The sequence below is a fragment of the Cryptomeria japonica genome, chromosome 3, assembly GCF_030272615.1.
Source record: "Cryptomeria japonica chromosome 3, Sugi_1.0, whole genome shotgun sequence".
NCBI classification, from domain to species: Eukaryota; Viridiplantae; Streptophyta; class Pinopsida; order Cupressales; family Cupressaceae; genus Cryptomeria; species Cryptomeria japonica.
Window position 1 is genome coordinate 115,864,594 of NC_081407.1, and position 22,738 is coordinate 115,887,331.

The 22,738-nt window shown below is 36.0% G+C and overlaps 1 protein-coding gene across 1 annotated transcript; it reads left to right on the plus strand.

The window, feature by feature from the left end:
* Nucleotides 1-18,791: 18,791 nt before the first annotated feature.
* LOC131064917 (probable inactive purple acid phosphatase 16) lies at nt 18,792-21,549 on the plus strand. Its single transcript, XM_059218102.1, has 5 exons — nt 18,792-19,101; nt 19,244-19,474; nt 19,754-20,074; nt 20,637-20,812; nt 21,144-21,549. Exons 1-5 carry the CDS (start codon nt 18,828-18,830, stop codon nt 21,357-21,359), a joined length of 1,218 nt encoding a protein of 405 aa, XP_059074085.1. The 5' UTR covers nt 18,792-18,827; the 3' UTR covers nt 21,360-21,549.
* The last annotated feature ends 1,189 nt before the right edge of the window (nt 21,550-22,738 follow it).

The following is a 22,738-nucleotide window of genomic DNA, read 5'->3' on the forward strand; positions in this document are numbered from 1 at the left end:
TCTTGGCAGCCACTAAACTGAGGCACTATCTATTAACACACAAGGTACAACTCATTGCAAAGATTGATCCACTCAAGTATTTACTCAGCAAAGCAGCATTGACAGGTCGCTTGGCCAAATGGGTGATGATTCTAAGTGAATTTGACATTGAGTATGTGGACTGTAAAGCTATCAAAGGTCGGGTTATTGCAGATCAGTTGGCCGATGCGCCCCTCATAGGCTATCATCCTCTCATTTCCAATTTTCTAGATGAAGAGATATTCATGATCACAGAAGCACAGCCATGGAAACTATATTTTGATGGTTCATACACTAGGCATGGCTCGGGGGCAGGCATTCTATTTATCACACCTCAAGGTGATAGCATCCCGAAGTCTTACAGGCTCACATTTCCATGCACAAACAACATAGCAGAATATGAGGCTTTGATCACAGGACTCAGATTAGCCATACAATGGAAATTAAAAGAACTGCAAGTATATGGCGACTCCCAACTGGTCATTCGACAAGCAACAAATGAATATCAGACCAAGGATGATAAACTCATGCCATATAAGCAAATGGTGGACAATCTAAAGACATCATTTACTACTATCACTTTTGAGCAGATACCAAGAGATCAGAATCGAGCTGCTGACGCTATGGCTACCATCGCATCTCTACTAGATCTTCCACAGAATTCAACACGCTACGAGTTCTTGGTAGAACAACTTTGGATCCCCGCTTATGATATCCCCGAATCTGAAATGATATGTCACCTTGTTGGTTCTAAATCCCCATGGTACGGTGAGTTCTACACCTATCTCCGCGATCACACCCTTCCTCCCAACCAATCAAATAACCAACGTAAAACCTTCATTCGCCAAACTGCTCGATATACCATTATTGTCGAAACCCTATACCGACGCGGTCTTGATGGTACTCTCCTTCGATGTCTAGAACAAGGTGAGATAACAAAGGCTTTGGAAGAGGTACATGAAGGAATTTGCGGGACTCACTCAAGTGGTCCATCACTAGCCAAGAAGATCATGCGAGCTGGATACTATTGGCCATCTATGGAAAAGGATTCCTACTACTTTGTCAGGAAATGCAAAAAATGTCAAGTTCACGGCGACCTGATACATGCACCGGCCCAGGAACTACAACCAATCACAACACCATGGCCTTTTTGTCAATGGGGTCTTGATCTTGTGGGTAAAATCCATCCATCTTCATCCAATGGCCATAAATTCATTATTACCACCACCGAATATTTCACCAAGTGGATTGAAATTGTTCCACTTACCCAAGTCACTGGCAAGCAGATCACCTCATTCATCCTCAACTACATCATCTGCCGGTATGGTGTACCCATGTCCATTGTCACAGATAACGGTCTTCCTTTCAAAAATCAGGATGTCCGTGAGCTTTGTGAGAAATTTCATACCCAACACCGCTTTTCCACTCCCTATTACCCACAAGGCAATGATCAGGCCGAAGCATCCAATAAAAACATATTGAGGATCCTAAAGAAGACAGTCAATGATGCCGGTCGTGATTGGCATGTTCAATTGAATCCAGCGCTATGGGCATATCGAACTAGCATTCGGACCCCTACAGGTGCAACTCCTTATTCATTGGTCTATGGTGCTGAAGCTATCTTACCTATTGAGGTCGAGATAACATCTTTACGAGTTTCATTGCACAATCTCATTGATGATGAAGCATACAGAGTATCTCGTCTTCAGGACTTAGAGTTACTAGATGAGAAGTGACAAGCTGCATACAATCACCTCAAAGCCTATCAGCAGTGCATGAGTAGAAGCTACAATCACCGAGTTAGATCTCGTACATTTGAGGTAGGTGATCTTGTTCTTCGAGAAAATCCTCGCAACCAACCAAACAGAGAACATCAAGGCAAGTTTGAATCAAACTGGTTGGGCCCATATGTTGTCACTGCTGTATTCGGGTCCGGGGCATATCAGTTGGCTACATCAAACGGAGAACCGCTCGCAGATCCAATCAATAGCATGCACCTCAAACGGTTTTATACCTAAGGTATACAAAGCATCAGGCTCCCCTACATATCAGAAAATATCAAAAACATTCAGAAAATGTCCTAAAGAAAATACAAAAACATTCAATAAAAGTAAGGAAAAATCATGCATCCAAACGGTGAACAACCACTCCGGTGGCACCTTGGGTAAGTGCGATGGTAAAAACCTGGCAAACAGGCGCCACTCGTAAGGGCTATGGCTCCATTATCTTTTCAGACTTGTTGCGATCACATTTACTTCATACATACATCCATCCATCCAAAGCCATGGCTTGTTATTCATCTATCATTAAGAAAGTACTCCATGCGTCTAGCATCCCACCTTTTCATAGTCAGGTCTAAAAACTAGGGGCAATACCCTTAACCTATTGATGGAAGTGGATTCTACATTGTCTTATGTGTCATTACGCTCTTCATTCAGGCAATCATCAAAAATATCAAAAACATTCAAAAATGTCCCAGAAAATATCAAAAACATTCAAAAACAATACAAAATCCAAAAACATTCAAAAATGTTTCACAAAATCCAAAAACATCGACAAAACCATTGAAAAATCACACAAAAACATGGCAACGCCTTGTACATACTCATCCATGCAGATACCAAAACAAACATTGACACAAACACTCACACAATGACCACTTATCAATCGACCAAAACAATCAACATCAACAATCCAAACTGTCTTTAAAACAAGGATGCATCCTTCCTTATCAAAACAAAGACAAGATGACGTTTTCTTTGACAAGAAAATTATGTTAAGCTATCAAATACTTGGTTGATTTATGAGTACAATCATTTGTTTATCTGTATCGGGATCTTTTAGCATTGTTTTGTATCGTTTGCGCATTATTTCTGATGAAGTTCTGGGGCATGTACTAATGGTGACTACGTGGGAAGTTCACCAAGCTATGTGATCTTATGCCAAATGCATTCATAGATCACTACGGCTTGCTGACTACAGCGTATACCTCGACCATATGAGCATGAACCATTACCAAGGATCCATATTCTTTATTTTTTATGTATATACTGTTTGTTTGCAGGTACAATGCTCTTTCTTTGGTTCCTCCTACCTCATCCAAACTGGATAAAGGTTTTATCTCTTATTACGGTATGCACTTGTCTCAGGATATGATCAGCCTAAGATCAAGGAGGACGATCCAAGTCATGCATGAAAGGAGATAATCCTTGTCTGTTCCGCAAGCAATACTCTAGTCAACTTGATCCATTATATCAAGTTGCTTGTATTAACTTGCTATATCAAAATCCATGTAAGAAATACTCTGGTCATCTTGAATCTTTATGTCAAGTTGCTTGTATTTTCTTACAACATTTTAAAGCTCAATGATGAAAAATAAAGCACCATGGATCATCATTCCATCTCATCTGTATATATTGCATTTCATTGCATTCCATCCATCCATACATTCATAATAGCTGCATATCATGCATACGTAGTCATAATAATGCATACTCTATTTTACTCATCTTCTTCCATAGGACTCAATCCTAGTCCTCCATATCTTCTATCTAACATCGAATCCCCCCTCACCCTCCCTATCTTGATCATCAACATCATCCTAATCCCTTCATCGCTTCCCATCCTCACTCATCCAAAAAAATCAAGCCAGTTACTTTGTCTACACAGATACATCAACTCACGCACACCTAGACTATCAACAGATACTCTGATCAAGTATCTTCGGGTCTCAACATGTAATCGATTATGGCAAACCTAGACTACAACAAGCATTTATCATAATGACCTAGTCTCAACGGGGCTGCCATGATTCCCCACAACCATCCATCACACGCACACACTATCAATTGATCAACCAATCAAACACAATCCATCGGACAATTACATCAATTGTCTATGTCTCAACGAGTATTTTGCTTCATATACCTTGACTTCATCGAGCAATTACATCAATTGTCTAAGTCACCATCAGGTCACTTTGATTCACTTACTCAGACTTTATCATGTCCAAGCGACCAACTGACATCAACTGTCACGCTTTGACTTGACCGGGGCATTTAAACCGATTGCACCAGATTGTCCAACCAATTTTGATCAATTGTATAGCATCAATCCAAACCCCACCCTACATCTGCTATGTATCTCTTGCATGACCTCAGGGTATTCGCTGGCTTGTTGTTTCTTCATAGTCACTCCATTTTCTCCCATTCTTTCATCATTAGTTCTAAATTCTTCTATTCTACCTCCCCTCCACTTTTCATTCTTTTTCAAGAGATCGCCCGATTTTTCAAAAAAATTCAGCCCATCTCTCGAGGGGGCATACCACCCATTAAATTTACATTTTATGGGGCATTTCTTCACACCTGTTTTTCCTTATTTGAAACGACGCGATAAACCGCACCATCTCAAAGAGGGGCAAATGTAGTCACATAAATCTGTCCACTTAATTAAATGAATACTTAGTATTTATTTGATTATTTAACCATCAATTAATAATTAATTAAATTAATATTTAATTAATTCATCTTAACCCTATTCTCCTATTAATTAAATAAATTATTCAATTTATTTGATTTAATTCACTTAACCAAATTCAGACCATTAATTAAATAAATAAATCATATTTATTTAATTAAATCTTCTCTCACATTTAAATAAATTAATATTTATTTAAAACCCCCAAAATCCCACCTCTCACATTTAAATAAATAAATCATTTATTTAAAATCACCTTTATCCTCCACCCACTTGTATTTTCCTACAAAAGCAAGTTGCACAACTATTTTAAATAAATTATTTATTTAAAATCCTATTTATCCTCACCCACTTGAAACCTTTAATGGTTTCCCTTAAAGTAGTCAAACTTGATGGCTTTAAAGTCTTCAAACTTGATGGCTTCCTTCTATAGTCTTCTTAAGACTTTAATGGTTTTCCTTGAAGTCTTCAAGCCTTTAATGGTTTCCCTCAAAGTCTTCAAGCATTTTAATGCTTTATCTTCATTTTTCTCATTTAAATAAATTAATATTTATTTGAATATTTATCCAAATGCAAATTACACCATTTAATTGAAATAAATGATTTTATTTTAATTGAAAATACCAAAATTTCTCCCACTTGCATTTTCCTACAAAATCCACTTGTATGCCTAAACCCCTTCTAGATTCTTCTAAACCCTTCCTAATTAGCCTAATCCATCCCCTAAATATTGTCACATTCCTAAGCAAATTGGAGTCACTTCTCAAAGACTCCAAAGTCTTTGAAAAGCAATTAATGCTTTGTGTGTTCAACAAATCAAACCCTCAAAGTCTTTGATAACCATTAAAGGCTTTCAACCTTCAACCACTAAATGGCTCAAAGTCTTTGATAACCATTAAAGGCTTTCAACCTTCAACCACTAAATGGCTCAAAGTATTTGATAACCATTGAAGGCTTTCAACCTTCAACCACTTAATCCCCAAAGTCTCCAATAACCATTAATGGTTACCTCAAACCCTCCTACATGGTTAAAACATTTGTTTTGACTCAACCTCTACCCAACCCAAAGGTCTCATCAAGCCTTTAATGCTTTGACCATGATTATCTCTTAAACATTTGCACAAAGGTTTATCCTTGGATTAACTCTTAATCCAGTGGGTAATCTTAATTTAAACTTGACCCTTACCTTCTAGATAACCATGAGGTCTTCTCAGGCCTTTAATGCCTCCAACCTCTTCTCTCAACCCAATCTTATGTTGAAACTTGTCACCATTTTATTGGTGCCAATTGTGCACATGGATCCCCAACTTTCAATCCTAACCCTTGTTAAGATTGCTCAATCTTAACCCTTCATTTCCCTATTTCTTCTATAAATAGAACCCTTCTCCTCAAGCAAAAGGAGAAGCATTTTAGAGTATTGTTGTTATACTGGCATTAGCATAGAGCTTTTTCATAGCATCACTATCTACTCTTGCATAGTATTTGCTTATCATATTCAACCATCTTGAATCTCCATATGGCATCCATGGCTAGTGCTAAAAGCTGAGAGCTACACTCATTTGGGACTTGGAGAGGAGAGAAACAAGGGATAAGCATCAAAAGGCATCATGGAAGCATCTTAGAGAGGCTCTTCTCCTTTCTTTTATTTTGTTAAACTTCTTTCATGCTTTTTGAAATCTCTCTTGATATGTTTGGAATGGTTTTTAGTTCTTTGTTTTGTTTTTATGGTTGAAACTAACTTATTAACATTGAACTTTGTTGTTGCCTTGTCCCCATTTCCATGACATCACATTATATCCTATTCTTTTGAATGATGATGTTAGGACCACAATTTTGATGCAATTGTAGGATCATTGTTTACTGCAACCTGTTAGCACATATTTTTTCAAAATATTCAGTGCTATTTGTTTGATTTTTTATATGTACATTTTCATCATAAGAGCATTTATTGTTGGATTGTATGTGCAGGAGGTATGTTGCAGTATCAGAAAGATCCTACTGTGACCTGTTTTTAAAATTGGACAAGTACAACTGAGGCATGCTAAGGGTTGGCACTGAATAGGGACTACATGAGGAAATTTCATCATGACAGTATTGGGATCCTTATAAGGCCATTCTTTGGGCCTATGTGATAGACTTTGTCTCTTATTAACACATATGAAGTTTCCATGGAAGGTTGGAAATGTAAACAATATATGAAGAGGAGCTTAATTAGCATAATTATCAAATTTGAGATATCGACGTAAGTTACCCCAATAAGACCGACTAGCCAAAATAATGAAAGAACCTATCGGTGTGACTGAGATCGACCACTCTGAAGGATAACCAAAAGGAAGTTCAAAAGGAGGTTTTCATCGACATAATATTCACTATCGAGGGCATGAGAAAAATGATGTCGATAGCCGATGAGGCTATTGGTATAACTTACACTGATGAAGGAGAATGCGAAGTAGACGTCGACAATGTCATCGGGTCATCAGAAAATGTCATTTCACACTACCCTAATACCTAATGGGCTAGGTGGCAAAGATGGTTTTATCGGCATGACTTACTCCAATGAGGAGATACCAAACAGTGGAAAATACTAAGTCATCGGGGTAACTTAAACCATCGGTGAAAGGTGTTTTAGGTTATGTCGATACCTGATGGGCAGAATTCCACAGAGGAATAGAAGAAGGGTATATTAGAATGACATATGCTGATGAGATGTAAAGGTAAAGGTAAAGCCTAGCTAGAAGGCAGAGTGATCGGGAAAGTTATAACCATTGGAATGATAACAAATAAGCTACACCGATGCCCGACGGAGTGATCGGTGAGACCTATGTCGATAAAGAGGATAGGTGGTGCTAAGTGATTGAATTATCAGGAGGAGTTATGATGACTAGCCATTTCAAAATCTGATATTAACGAATCCACCCACCATTATTAATATAGGAAATAGATAGGTCTGTGCTTACATGAGGTGAATCAAAACACCATTTCAATTGAGTATATGCTCATGAAGTATTAAATCTATATATAGAAGCTGGTATAAGGAATTTTCATAGAAGACTAAAGAAAATAGAGAAATTGAAGCGGACTTAAATTGCAAAAAATTGAATTTCAAAAAGCTCAAAGGATTCAAATATGGAGGGTTCTAGTTGCAAGGGAAAGAGGAAGGTTACTAATGTTTCTGAGAGTGCTTTGAAAAAGTATAAAGGTGGAGAAGGTGTGCAGAAACAGAAGTTAAATCAAGATATGATTGACCAAATGAGCTCATTGTGAGCCAAATCCCGAAGATCTAAGGCTAACCTGCCCATCTGTGACCAGCTAGAAGATGATTTTAAGGAAATTGGTGATGTTTGGACCAGGATTAGAGGTCACGAGTTGTTCTTCTATCATTATTCAAGAAGGAGTAAGTTGACTCCAATCTCAAACCCATGGACAACTAGATTGGGTAAAATTGTGGTTCCTAATGTCTTTGTGAATATCCAATTGATGAAAACATTGGCTAGGGCTTACAATGCCACAAAAAGATGTATTCAATTACCAAAAGGCAATGCATTCATTCGTATCTCAGTAGCCACCATTTAGGAGGTTTTTGATCTTGGTTTTGAATCTGATGTGCCTCTGTCTTTTGAGAAACTAGAAGAAGAATATACAAAGATGGACACTATATACAATGGGTGGAATTTGGCCATACATAAAGCTGAAAAAGGAAAGTTGACAGATGAAGGAAGGCCCCTGTTTGATATCAATATTTTCTGGCAGTATCTGTAGTATACATATATGACATGTGGGCAAGTGGGAAGAGTTGAGGTTCCAGATGTAGCTCGGATAGGAACTTTCATACTTGCTACAGACACACAAATGCATGAGCTAAGATAATTTGATTATGCTGCTTACATTGTCGAGAAGATGCATGAGGGTTTCTTAAGTCTTCATAATAACCCTGACAAATCTTTTAAGTTTTACTCATTGTTAATGCATATTATCTTGTTTTATTGACGACTCATGGGGTTGTGGCTTGAGGAATTGAAGTTAAATGTTCATGGCAAGGATGGACAGGAGTAGCTAGTACAACTATGGGTATCATTGTGGGATTCTCGATTCATGAGATCTCATTATGTCAAGCTTGAGGAGATTTTTGTTCAACCATTATACAAAGCTTTTGGGGTTTCTTTTGATGGATCATTTTTCAGAATAAATCAAAATATTTCTTAGACCCCATGAGCATGGGGATACAAGGGTGAATCATAATTGGGGTGACTGGTCTATATGTCAGGACTTCACATATATTAGGGTTTTTGGATTCGAAGATGCTTCTTATGTGCTACCAAAGCCTGCGCCTGACATAATTGCTTACCTGGAATTTGTGAGACGAATGAGTTTCTCTAATGCACAACATTTTGGGGGTGCCCACAAGCAAGTTTTCCTACCCAGGACTTTACATTTTGGTGACTTCACTATTGTATCTACAAAGGCATATGGAATTATTGACAAGAGGTTAATAGAAGATTATAACCTCTATAAGCACACAAGCCAAAATAATTATGACCCGGAGGGCTACATACAGCAGAGAAAAAAAGTGAATAATCTAGGTGACTATTTTCATGAACACGTTGAAGCCTTGGACATCTTCAAAAACAAGGAATCTGAGGAGGCTATGCAGATATTTTAGGATTTGAACCAAATACTAGAATAAAAGAGACAAAGACTGCAGGAGATGGAAGAAGAAGAATAAGCTGAGAATAAATCAGGAGAGAATGTGGTTGTCTCAAGATTCAGGATGCCTGAAAGGGAGGAGGAACCTGAAGCACATGACCTAACTGTTGCGAGGATGAATGCTGATGTAGATGTTAGGTTAGAAGAGAATAATTCTTTTGTCTTTGATGATGAATTCATTAAATTGAAGGATTTTAAGTCCTTCTTGTATCACTTCAAAGGAAAGAGGCTAAGAGAAGCAATGCCTAATGTAACACTAGAAAATGAGGCAGAGATGCTTCGAAATCTGAAGGCTGAAATATATTTAGAGTTAGAAGTAATGACCCCTCAAAGGGGAAGGCAACTTCTTATAGAAGCAGGGAACATTCTTTTCCTAGGCTAGGACCTTAGTGCGTCCTTCATTTTTGATAGCTTATTACATTCAGATAAAAAGGATTTCAAGTTAGATATCAAAGGTGTAAATGACATTTCTATTGGATCAAGATATGATCTGGATGATGAGGCCATGCTTTTATGCACCCTCTATCCTCTGAATAAGAGGCTGGAGATCATAGATATGGACAAATCTTTTGGACACATGATGAAGTTAAAGGTTGGTGAAGTGGATCCCATGATCACGACGGATATAGGAGTTGATATTTCAAAATAAAATAAAGCACAAATGAAGATGTTGGTAAAAGAAGTAGGAAAATACAAATCATTGTATCAAGAACTCTTAAGCAACAGCGGTCAGCGTGTACCCCTAATAGCAGATGAGTTAAAACTAAAAAAGAAGTGTGAAGAATTGCACAAGGAAAATAAGAAGTTGAAGGAAAGAATGCAAAATATAAGGGTAGATACAACATGGGTCTTGTTGTCTAAAAGATTTGAGAATCTGTAGAAAATACTGGAGGAATTCAGGATTGTTTACTAGAGAAACATGGATAACATAGTGTCGCACTAGAGGATCTTTGATAGGTTAAACGTGTTACTGTAGGATCAGACACTGAGTGACAAAAGGAACAATAAGGTCAAAAAACCGATTGACAGTCATGAAAGATTCGCAACAGAGTTGAAAATTGAATATGAGGTTTAAGGGGATTGTTAATCATGGATACCCAAGTGTGGTAGACGATACAGGGGTTATAAAGGATAAAGACCACTGGATTACCGATCGTAGATCTCTACTCAGTTCAGCCCTTAGCATTGCCCATGCAGATACTTTGGATATGAATGAAAGAGGGGAACATGTTGAGAAATTTGTTACAATGGAAGTAGCAGTTAGAGACATCATCTTCAATGCCTGCAGAAAGATGAAGGATATCTTCGACATATCCAGAAGTGTGGTCAAAGGCTAGATGGGAAGAATTAGTTATGTTATTGTAATGTGTTTTAGTTATAGCAGTTAGGGAGGGGGGGTAGTTATATTTTTGCTAGTCTTAGTTTGTACTAATGAAAGGGTGTGTCCTTTCATTTGTGTCTTTTGAGTAACATGTATATAGGGAGTCATTTTATATTCTCAAAAGGACAGAACATAAGAAAATTTGCTATCTTTCAAATTGTCTGTTGGAACTAGTAGTGTTATGTAAAACAGGTCTGTAGAAATGAAAATTAATTTTGTGCAAGCAAGTGTATAATGAAGTACTTATGAGTCTATAATTTTTGTATACCTATTGTTCCAAATATTAATATACAATATTTGTTGTCTTTATCTTCAGATCGTTTCATGTTATATGATGTTGATGAGTTAAAATCCTTTGGATAAATCAGAGTAAGGTTTGTTGTAGTGTTGTATCACTTGTTGTTATATAGAGCAAAAGATTGTTTTTTTTGCTCTTATAAAATACATTGAAGTCATTGCAGTGATAGTCTTGCATACTTGTGAGTTTTCTCAAACTGTCTCCAAGGACCACAAATATTTGTCCATTAAGTAACATATAAATTGTCAAATAAGGCACTAGTTCGTTGTTAGTTTATGTGAGTAAATTCGGTGTGCACAAAGTCCTCACCAGAGAAATATATTACTAGTTTCTACTAGCATTGTTCTTTCATAATTACTCAAGGTTCCAACAACATTCTTTTATAAGCTTTGTTCATTATCAATTATATTTAATTTTTTAGATTAAAACAAGTTAAAAGCATATCATAAAGAATAGTTGTAGGAAACAATTTGCCATTCCTCTAAATAACTAGATTCATAAATTTAAATTCACTATAAAGAAATCTCTCTATGCTTTGGAGATTGAGGTATACCCACCTAGGTCTACTGGAGCCTAAAGTGTAGAGGAATTTGGTCTTTGACCATTCTTGTTCGTTGGCCAAGGTTGATTGAGAAATCAATAGGAGAGTTGGCAAAGCTCTAGGATTTCCAATCTGTGGTTTTGGGAACCAATAGATTGGTGACTCTATTGGGGAGTTGTCATAGGAAGTGTTCAGAATCTTTGGTGGTTTTGTTTCAGATTCTGGTGGAGGAAGGAGCTCAGAAGATTGATAAAATTATTGTTCCTCTTAGGAGATGGCGACTCTACATTTAATATATGAGTAATAATTGGTATTTTGAAAAGGTGAGAGAAACCCCTAGGAATTTGTCAATAATATTAATGCAAGGGTGAAGGTCTCTACACAAGGGACAAGATAATTTTGTTCAATTAAGTCCAAAGAAAAGAGACAAAGAAAAGAAATCAAATATGGCGTTTGGGGGTTATAAGAAGTTTCCTAGTAGAGAGGATGGTTCTTCATCTAGTGATAGATTTGAAAATATGGAGGAAAATCCTTTTTATAACTTAAATACAAAAGATAATAAAGGTGGCCATGATGAAACCTTGACTGTTAAGGAACAGGAAGAGATGCAGTGAGATTTAATTATTCTTAGAATGGCTGACTTAAATGGAGATGAATCCAAAATGGCAAAGGCTCTTAAGAGACAACTAGATTGGATATTGCAGAAACTCAAATTAGAAAGAGATACCATTCAAAGCCCTAAGTTAAACAGGATTGAAGAAGAGAAGGGAAGAGGTGAAGCAAGTAGGCTAACAACCCCTAGGTATAGTCCCCCTCACATGAGAAACTTGGAACAACCATTTAGGGTCTATAATAATCCATTGTCTGATGTTGTCGATAATAATTATGAAAAAAGGGATAAATGGGAAAATATACCCTACAATGAAAGTAAAAACTAGTATAATTATAGACAATGCAATAATAATAATGATGAAAGAAGAACTAATAGTAGGGAAATTGTTGGTAACTGGAATAGTAGAGATAGGACCAACAACGTAAGCAATAATAGAGGTAATTATGGTAATAATGGAAACTATGGCAACAATGGTAATGGGAACAATCAAAATGGAAATAACAATAATGGTGGAGGTAACAATGGAAACAATGGTAATAATGGAGGAAATGGAAACTATCAAACTAACAATTATGGTTGTAGACCACCTATGACCATTGAAAGGTATAAGCAGTTGGATTTCAGTGGGATAGTTGGATATCCTAATTAGATTTCAAATGATTTAAGATCATCCATCCCTAAATTCACTGGAAATGGGACTAGTTCTACGGAACAACATGTAATAAATGTGAAAAATACCATTGAAGAGTTTGAAGTCCCTCATGAAGATGTTTTTATGAAACTATTTGTTCAGTCTCTAACAGAGGATGTAGGAGAATGGTATAGGAATCTCCCTGATAGATGCATTGGTAGTTGCTAGGACTATGTGACATAATTCTTGGAAGAATTTGGAGACCATAATGATACTTCATTTGCATCTCATGAGTTGACTAGCATAAAGAAGAATCAAAATGAATCAGTCTTTGAATTTAATAAGAGGGTTAATAAAGTTTTTAATAGAATAACAAGGGATATTAGGCCTGTTGATTCATTCTTGATTGATTTCTATTTGAGTGCTTTTGACAGCAAGACTCACTATGAGATCCTATCTCACAAACCTACCACCTTGCAGCAAGCATTTAAGACAGCCAATACCATTGAAAATAATAGAAAAGATGCTGGGAGAATTTACAAGAGAGATGATCCAAAATTATATAATCCCAGAGCAACAAAAAAGGATGAGTTTAGTCAAATAACGGATATGTTGAAAGATATGAAGGGCAAGAAAAATCACAATGAGAAGCAACCTTCATATAGAGGCAACAAGAAAATGAATTACAATATACCAAGATTGCACGACATGCCATATAACGCAAACTGGAAAGATGGTAAGCCGGTGAATGCAAATCTAAGCAAAGAAACTCCTAATCCATTGAAGAAGATAAACAATTTTGTGGAGGAATATCCATGGTGTGAAGTCTACAATTTACCCCATGTTGTAGAACAATGTATGATTGCTCAAGGTTTTGTAGAAGAGAAGGACCATGAGAGTGAGTATGAACCCACAGTGAATGTACTTTCATCATATCCATTTTGGGGCAGGGATGAGGATTCATCCGAGGATGAGAAATCATCAGATGTACAATGGAGAAGAGAGAGCCAGTAACATAGTGTACAACAAGTTTTTACTAATGACAATGCAAACACCCAATCCTTGAGGAGATTGTTCCATGATAGAGAGCCAGACCATTCCTTGAGAAACTTAATAGATGAAGAAAAGAAAGCCTATACTGTGGCAGCAGTAGCACAAGTAAAAAGCAATTATCAGCTAAGGAACATAATAGTGAACCTAGAGCAAGGTAAACCATCTGGGATATTTGCGAAGGTTCCTAAAGCTAGTGGAAACAAAGACACCATCGCTAATGAAGGAAAGGAAGGTATAGCAGAAAAGGTCAAACAAACAGAACCTCTAAATTAACAAAGCCAATTGAAAGGAAACAGATTAGTAAGACGCTTTCAAATTTGGATCATTTATGTCTCAAACATTATCATAGGTGAAATATATGTGACCTTGCTTGAAGTAATGAAATTCCCTGATTACAAACATGAAACAATCAAGATTTTGTCTAACGTTGGAGAATTTAATAAAGAGGATCATAAGCCAAAGGCTGAAGATCCACCTATTGTCTATTTGGGAACCTCTATCACTAAGAATCTTACCCAAGTTGATCCTTTTTATCTGACCTTGTTAATTAACAATAAAATGGTTAAGAATTGTATGATAGATTCAGGTGCAGCCGTGAATATAATGCCAGAAGATGTCATGAAAGAGCTTGGGATGCATGTAGACACTCCCTATGGGAAATGTTATTCTATGGATAATAGATTGGTCCCAGTCATTGGAATCATGAAGGATGTGGAGTTTCGATTTCCAGCATGCCCATATACGTCATATAAAATAGACATCACTGTTGTTCAAGTTTCGCCAAATTATGGGATGTTACTATCAAGGCAATGGTCGAATTTGGTATGGGGGTATGTTCTACTAGATCTTTCTATTGGATATATGAAGCCCAACAATCACATGGCTGTTTGTCTTCCCCAGAAGACTCTTCATTTCATATTTGATATGTTTATATAAATGGCTGTGTGTAGCCCATACATGATGTACTATGTAATTGGATATTGGTTAATAATAATTCTCCCTGCGTTTCTGGTGGACGTAGCCACTTAGTGGTGAACCATGTTAATCTTGTGTCTTGAGTTCTTTGTTGTGTCTATTATTCTTTCTTCTATTTTCTGTTCATTATTATGTGTTTTATCTGCTCGTTTTTAAACTAACAATTGGTATCAAAGCTTAGGTGAAGTGATTGAGCGGAGTTGGAAAGGTAGCTAGATAAAGGAGTGAAAATTCTCGAGAAGATGCAGAAGTTCAAAGTTAGAGAAATTAATTGTTGGTATTGTGGCAAGTGAGGGCACGTAAAAAGAAATTGTTGGTTTCTCGAGAAGGCTAAAAGGCAGCCAAAAGATGAAGACACTGATTCAGTCATTGAAGATTTTCTTACAAATTTAGACTCGGTGGAGAGTAAAATTGTGCAAGAAAAAGTTAAAACAAAATGCCATGTTCATTGGTGGGATGGTTGGAAAAATGAGGAGACTTCGACTGAAAAAGAAGACGGTTTGAAGTATTCGTTGTTTGAAGATTTTCTTGATTCGACTAAAGAAGAGGATGCTGAAGAGGAGGATGCTAAAGCAAGTGAGGATGAAGTTGATGAGGTTGAGACCAAGACTCGGGAGGATTATGAAAAAGAAAAATTTATGAGGTTGAAGGAAGAGAATCTCCTACTCACCGACAAACTAATTTGTATGGACTAGAAGTTGATGGTTTTGTGTTGCATCATGAATATTGGAAAAGATAACTTTGAGAAAGAATGGGATTTTCTGAAGAGACTGTATTTCAGCAAGAGGAAAGTGATGGGAAGCTCCTAACTGAGGACTCTTTCCTCACAAAAATGTATGCCTTGTTGATAAGATAGTCTTTCTTTGGTGGAAAGAATCCACAAGAGGATTCAGGGTGCCTGGAGATTGAATATCCCAGGAGTGCAGGGATTATAGAGCTCACGGAGGCGAGAGAGAGCCTCTGGCTCAAGGCTACGCAAGATCTAGAAGACTTCGGAAAGGCTGAGGATAAGGTCTTTGAGGAAAATGAATTTCAAAAAGAACAAAAGAGTGATGATTTATTGCTCCAGATTGCAGAAATAGAGGCAGAGTGGAATGCATTGATTGCAGGTACTGCATAAGTTTCTGCACAAAATACAACAAATTCATTCAGTGAGGCAACCGTGAGAATTGGGAGTGATGTTTGTAGGCTATTCACACCTGTACAAGAGTTTTATATTTGGGTATTAAAATCTGATAATGGTGATCTTCTAGATATTCTATTACGGGGGAGCACAAAAGCAAGAGACTTTGACGGAGGAGTGTATCATGCATCTGCTGATAGTAGTGTTCCTGATTATGGATTACGGGATGAAGTAGTTAGAGAATATGTTTTTAACTCTAATCTGACTTGGAGAAGATTAATTCGCACTGCTCATGAACAGAGTTTGGCGATATTAAAATCTTCTCAAGAGCTGGTTGTAGTATGAGCCTTGGAATGGAGATGTAGGGAATGTTACAGGCTATGCCGGTTTTCACGAGGAAGATTGTTGGGTATATGAAGCCCAACAGTCACATGGTTGTTTGTCTTCCCCAGAAGACTCTTCATTTCATATTTGATATGTTTATATAAATGGCTGTGTGCAGCCCATACATGATGTACTGTGTAATTGGGTATTGGTTAATAATAATTCTCCCTGCGTTTCTGGTGGACATAGCCACTTAGTGGTGAACCACGTTAATCTTGTGTCTTGAGTTCTTTGTTGTGTCTATTATTCTTTCTGCTGTTTTTTGTTCATTATTATGTGTTTTCTCTGCTCGTTTTTAAACTAACACTTTCATATGCAACCATCCCAATAAAAGGGGCGAATGTAAGGATTGATAGAGAGCCGAGAACATTCTACCTGATAAAGGAGGTTGATCCAAACGAGACAACATGTTTTCTCCAAACAGATATTAATTTTGTTAGATCGATTCATGAATTTTTTAAGTAATCTGTTTTCGTGAAGACAGCGCTTTGCTTTCTGTGTCTGCACTTATGTTGGGTTTCATTGCTTAGCATCTATTTCACTTTATGCATTTTTTTTAACATGGGTTATGCTGGAAATTGCCCAGTCGTTGATTGCTTATCTGTTGTACAGATTGTTTGTATTGTCTATACTCGGAGTCAAATCCATTCTTTTAGTTTGTCTATACTCGGAGTCGAATCCATTCTTTTGGTTCAGTCACCTGTGGTGAAACCTCAAAGCCCATAGAAAATATTTGTTTTGTCACAGACAAAGACCTCTCTCTTTCCTATTTTCTGAAACAAATCCAGAGCCTCCTCTAGATGCCTGTTCCTCGCGTATTCCATGTTTTGGCCTTGTCGCGTTGCTTCTTCTCTGCAATTGTAATTCTTCAATAATTATTTAGCTTTCATTTCTATTATTTCAGCTCTACTGTTTTTTTTTTTCTTCCATTGCTCAAATTTGTGTGTTTTTTTTCGTTTTGCAAATAGCCAAGGGCATTTACTTGTTACCAAGGTTCTACGTGTTTATATTCTAGAACTATGTATGACAAATCCCTTACGACGAATCAATTTAAAACTGTATATAATATTCTTGCTGCTTAAAAAACAAGCTTCCTCATTTACTATATTTATTTTAGTGGATGAGCCTTCATATCTATATGTTTAGATGAATATAATACTGTAACTCGCCCTCCTCGAGAATATTTCTATATGTTTAGATGAATGCAGCGTCGCTACCACCTTGAGCGCCTCGTTACCAATGGAAGGCAACACCTTCTCGTCATACGCAAGGCCAAGCATTTGGAATATGCGCGACAGATGCTCCTCCTCGGGGCGTGAGAGAACTCTAAGCGTGAGATGCACCATCTGAAGATCCGCTACACCTTCCCCCATACTTAATCATTCAATCATACCTCATATCTGTCAACATATTAGTATTATATGTGCAATTCATTAATACATGTTTCTAGACATTGTTGTTATTGAAAATAATCCATAAAAAATACTTCTTGTTTTTTTTGTTTTTTTTTATGTTATCAATTTTGTATTTCTATAATAATTATGATAAAGTTAAATATTATTTAATATAAAGTTATGATTATATAATTATTATTGAATTATGTTCCACGACTTCTCAATAACAAGGCACTTCACATTAAATCAAAGCAATCCTATTATCAATGTCAGTTCCATTCACCAAGAATCAAAATAACAAATGGAAAGGTACATATACATTTCTTTATTCATCTCCATTACTACTTACATATGTTCAAATTTTGCAATTGCTTACAAAATGAAATAATGTTCTATGACAAATACTTGAACAATAACTTTCTAGGTTCAAAATGACAAAGGGACAAGAACAATCATATATTTCTAGTACTTGCTCTAGCATTATTTGTTCTTTCAAATAATGTCATAAGAATTCAGCATTATGATCACAATGTATTACCAGACCAACCACAAACTTTCATTGGATAACTATTTGTCAATTTTTGCTTCATTTAATATTGCTAGAGCATTCCATACATTGAAATATTGTTCATGTATGCTACTGTCCACTTACCACTACAAATAACATAAATTTACATAATGATATATACAAACTTATAATTTCAATAATTGCTATAAACCTCAACTAAAAACTTCTCATTTACTTATTGCATCATTCCTTTTTAACATTTTCTAAAAACTCTCTCTATCACAAATTTAAAAATTATGATTTTAACAGTTTACTTATTGCATATGCGTCTCTTGTTCCATATTCTTTACGTTTAAAAATTATGATTTTAACAGTTTCTCTAAATCTTCCACTGTGTCAAACTTTGTTTGCCGTAAATTACGGGTGTGGTTTCCACCAAGAAAATGCGGACATTTAAGTAAAGGCGTATATCAAACGTATATAAAAAATTTCCACGCGTTACAAAGACTGAAAAATTAATAACTTCACATCAACGAGACTTTGACGATTATCATCTCCCACACGCTCAAGACTTTGAAAATTATAACCACACGTCAATAAGACTTTGACTATTATCATGAGAAGAAGAAGAATATTTCAGATCACTTGAGCTCAATCCCCTTATATATTTGCACCTTTGCTCATCTCCTTCTAAAAAGGCAAATTAAGCTCCAGTTAATCTTGCTTGTATGCTTTCATTTGTTACTAATTCTTGTAGCAAATGCATAAGGCATAAAATGTGCAGTTTTGAGATGTTGCTTGTATGCTTTCATTTGTTACTAATTCTTGCAGCAAATGCACAGGCTCAGAAAACGTTGGGTTTTACGTCTGCCAATTCAAGTTTTAAAATTGCAATTTTTGCAGATTTACATTATGGCGAAAATGCATGGTCAGATTGGGGTCCCCAAAACGACCAATCGTCCACTAAGGTTATGTCCACTCTGCTAGATGATGAAAAACCAGGTCACATGTTTATCAAAATTTTCTCGTCTTTTGTGTATCTCACATTTATGAGTTCATTTAGAGTAATTGGGTGTTTCAGAAAAATGTAGTTATCAGATCTTAAAAATGAATTAAAACTTTTAGCCTGTGATTGTTATTCCAGATTTTGTGGTTTTTCTGGGAGATGTTATCACAGCCAACAATTTGCTTGTGAGGAATGCAACCAAGTACTGGGAGCAGGCCATTTCGCCCACCAGGAGTAGGAGCATACCTTGGGCTTCTGTGTTTGGTAACCAGGACGACGCGGCATTTGAATGGGAAAATGAAGAAAAGGAATGGCTTGGAAGCGTGGGATTGCCAAGCATTCAGTGTCCAAATTCTTCTTTGGCAGCAGGTAATATCAATTTTTTCCTTGTGTAATCACTTTTTATTTATTTTTTATTAAGTAAACAGAGATTTTGAAAAAGGTACAGACCCGTTTACACATGCTTTATTGTGTATAATTTTTATTAAACGGAGATTTTTGAAAGGTTCCTGACCCTTTTACGCATTCTTTACGTGTTACTTGTAATGTCGTTGTGTATTGGATAGATTTTGAAAGGAATTAACAGAATCCGTAAATGAAGAGAAAGAAGAAAGAAGTTTAACATAGGTTCCATTGTTTCTGCTCCAGGAGTTGAACAAATGGTTGACTGCTATTTCCAAAGGACAACCCGTGCTGAGTTAATGCAGATGGATGCGCAACAAAGTTTGTCTCACTCATCATTTGGACCTCAAAGTCTTTGGCCCAGTGTATCAAACTATGTTCTCGAGATTGCTTCTTATAAGAATCCTACATCACCAGCAGCCTTGTTGTACTTCTTAGATTCAGGTGGTTCTTGCCCTGAACTGAAAAATGGTTCTTGCACTAAAAGTGGCTCTTACCCTGGACTAATTTCAGAAATTCAAGGAAAATGGTTTCAGCAAACAGCGGCCCAAAAAAATCCCGACTCGAGGTAAAGAACAGCTATGCAAAAGGAGGCCTAGTCTCTTAGTGTCAAACCATTTAGAAGACATAATTCTCTAACTTTAAGATTATTTTATAATATTCAACTCATCTAGGATGTCGGGCTTCATTCAACTTACACATGACAGCTTAACAAGTGTTTCTTAACTTGAGGTTGTATGCATAGAAATGTATTATCTGGCTTGTTGGATCTTATTCATGTTGAGCATTTAAAATTGTTTAAATGTGCAGGCCCTTTTTCTAAGGGGCCCTGCTTTTGAGCATCTTTGAATGTGTCAAAACCAGCCATTAGTTGATGCCTGTACAATCCATTTTCCATGTTTGCTAGAAGTAGGATGCCAAATATTTGTGGCTGCTGATTTTTAGGTGAAGTTGGATAATTTTATAATGTAAGAAGGTTTTCTTAGATAAGATTAGAGATAGTGAATGACATTCGACATAAAATGTAGACTAGATTGCAACAGTACTTCTAAATTTGATGGGGTATTGGAAGCATTTCCACTGAAAACATGCAAATCAGTTATAAAAGAGGCTTCTGTTACGGCTTGCGGGATTCCAGAAATTGTCTTTTGGCATATACCTAGTCAAGCCTACAAAGATGTTGCCCCTCCTCCTGGCTACCCAATCAAGGATCCCTGTGTTGGCTCATTAAATGAAGGGCAAGTTGCTTCACAAGATGAGGAATTGGGAATTATGGATATCTTGACAAATAGAACATCAGTTAAGGTATGGAGCTACACAGCAAATTCTGATGGTTTCATTTTTTGCCATTCATACTGCATTTATATTTGCCATCTGAGTGGGTCTTGGGATAGGGTATAATTCCTTATGGAGATATTTTACATGTATTAAGGATCAGTCATTTTGGTTTTACATGATATTCTGTTAAGATTGAATTTGATATGAACAGTATCAGAATGTATCTTAAATAATGCATAAACAATGGAACCTAAAAACAGAAAAAAATAATATGAAGCAAATCAAGCTCAGATAAGTTTATTTCATAGTTTTATTCAAAATATTGTTAGAGATCTTATGTCGATCGGTATATGTGCAGGCTGTATTTGTTGGTCATAACCATGGTTTGGATTGGTGCTGCCCATCTAAGAACCAGTGGCTATGTTATGCTCGGCATACTGGTTATGGAGGTTATGGTACTTGGCCAAAGGGGGCTAGAATTTTGGAGCTTGTTGAAGAAAATTTTCAACTTAAATCATGGATTAGAATGGAGGATGGAACAATCCATAGTAATATTACAATAACTTCTGCATGAAAGATTGATATAAATCTAACTAGGTCGATATGAGTTAGCTTAAACTTTGATTTTGTGAGGTCTACTATTTGATAGAACCTGCTTTGACACTATTTTGATTCGATCGACTACATTCACTATGACACATTATATCATTTTTATGATATTGATGATTTAGACGCTTATGCTATATTAGATTTTGATTATTTATGTTGCAATATATATTTATATGCTCTCACAACTATTTATGCTTTTATAAATCAATATGTCAAAAGTGAAAATGGATAAATGTGATGATACTACAATGAAATAGAAAATCAGGATAGTAAATAGTTTGATTTGATTTAATAATGTTGTTTTAATCATCTTACAGGAAGTTAAATGAAATTGCAGTAATGAGATACTTGTGAATTTGATAGAATAATTTTGTTTAAAAAAAGATATATGTATGTGTGTATCTACTCTCACAACTCCTTTTTGTTGTTACAAACCTTTATGTCTAAGGTGAAAATGGATAAATGTGATTATAGTATGATTTCAATGAAATGAAAATTTAGGATAGTTCCGATCAATAAGAAAAACAGTTTTAAGGACCCGAAACCTTTACAAAGGAGCATAAGATTGTTCAACAAAAAACATCCCAACCTGCTTGAAAATTTAGGATTATTTGATTATATTTAATAATATATTTTTAATTGTCTTATAGAAATTAAATGAAATTGAAATAATGAGATAGTTGTAAATTTGATAGAATAAGCTTGTTTGAAAAAAGAGATGAATTGCATAGTATTGATGTTGCATTTAATTGAATTTAAAAAGATTAGATTATGTTTTATTGTATGAATGTGATTGTTTGATTTAATTGTTTTCACTATAATATATTAGACATATTCATATGCAACTTCGAGTGTGCAAGTATATTACTCTATGTACCATGAAAATTGGAGATTTCATGGAAATCTTATGTGATTGACCATAAATCCAAGACCATAGTCGATATGGAAGGAATTTCATGGCAATTTTATTGTGGTAGCCCCTATATCTAGGTAGTGTGCTATGACTCATATATTTCATCCTTAGTTTGGTATCTTGCAGGAGTCTATAGTAAATTAAAATAGGCTTTTCAAATAAAATAGTGGGTGGTCAATATTTTTTTTGTTTTGATAAAAGTGGATGACCCACTGAAATTATATTAAATTTCTATATTTTTTACATGGTGTCTAGTTCAATGAGCACTGAAGGGAAAGAACCAGTAAGAAAACCCTTCAGTATTGCTCAAGAAAACATAAGCCTATTTACCAATTGCAATAGCCCATAGGCAACCCAAATACAACTCCAGATTACATCATCAATTACATTAGATATAAAGGAAGCTTTGAAAAGCTTGTAGGAACCAATGA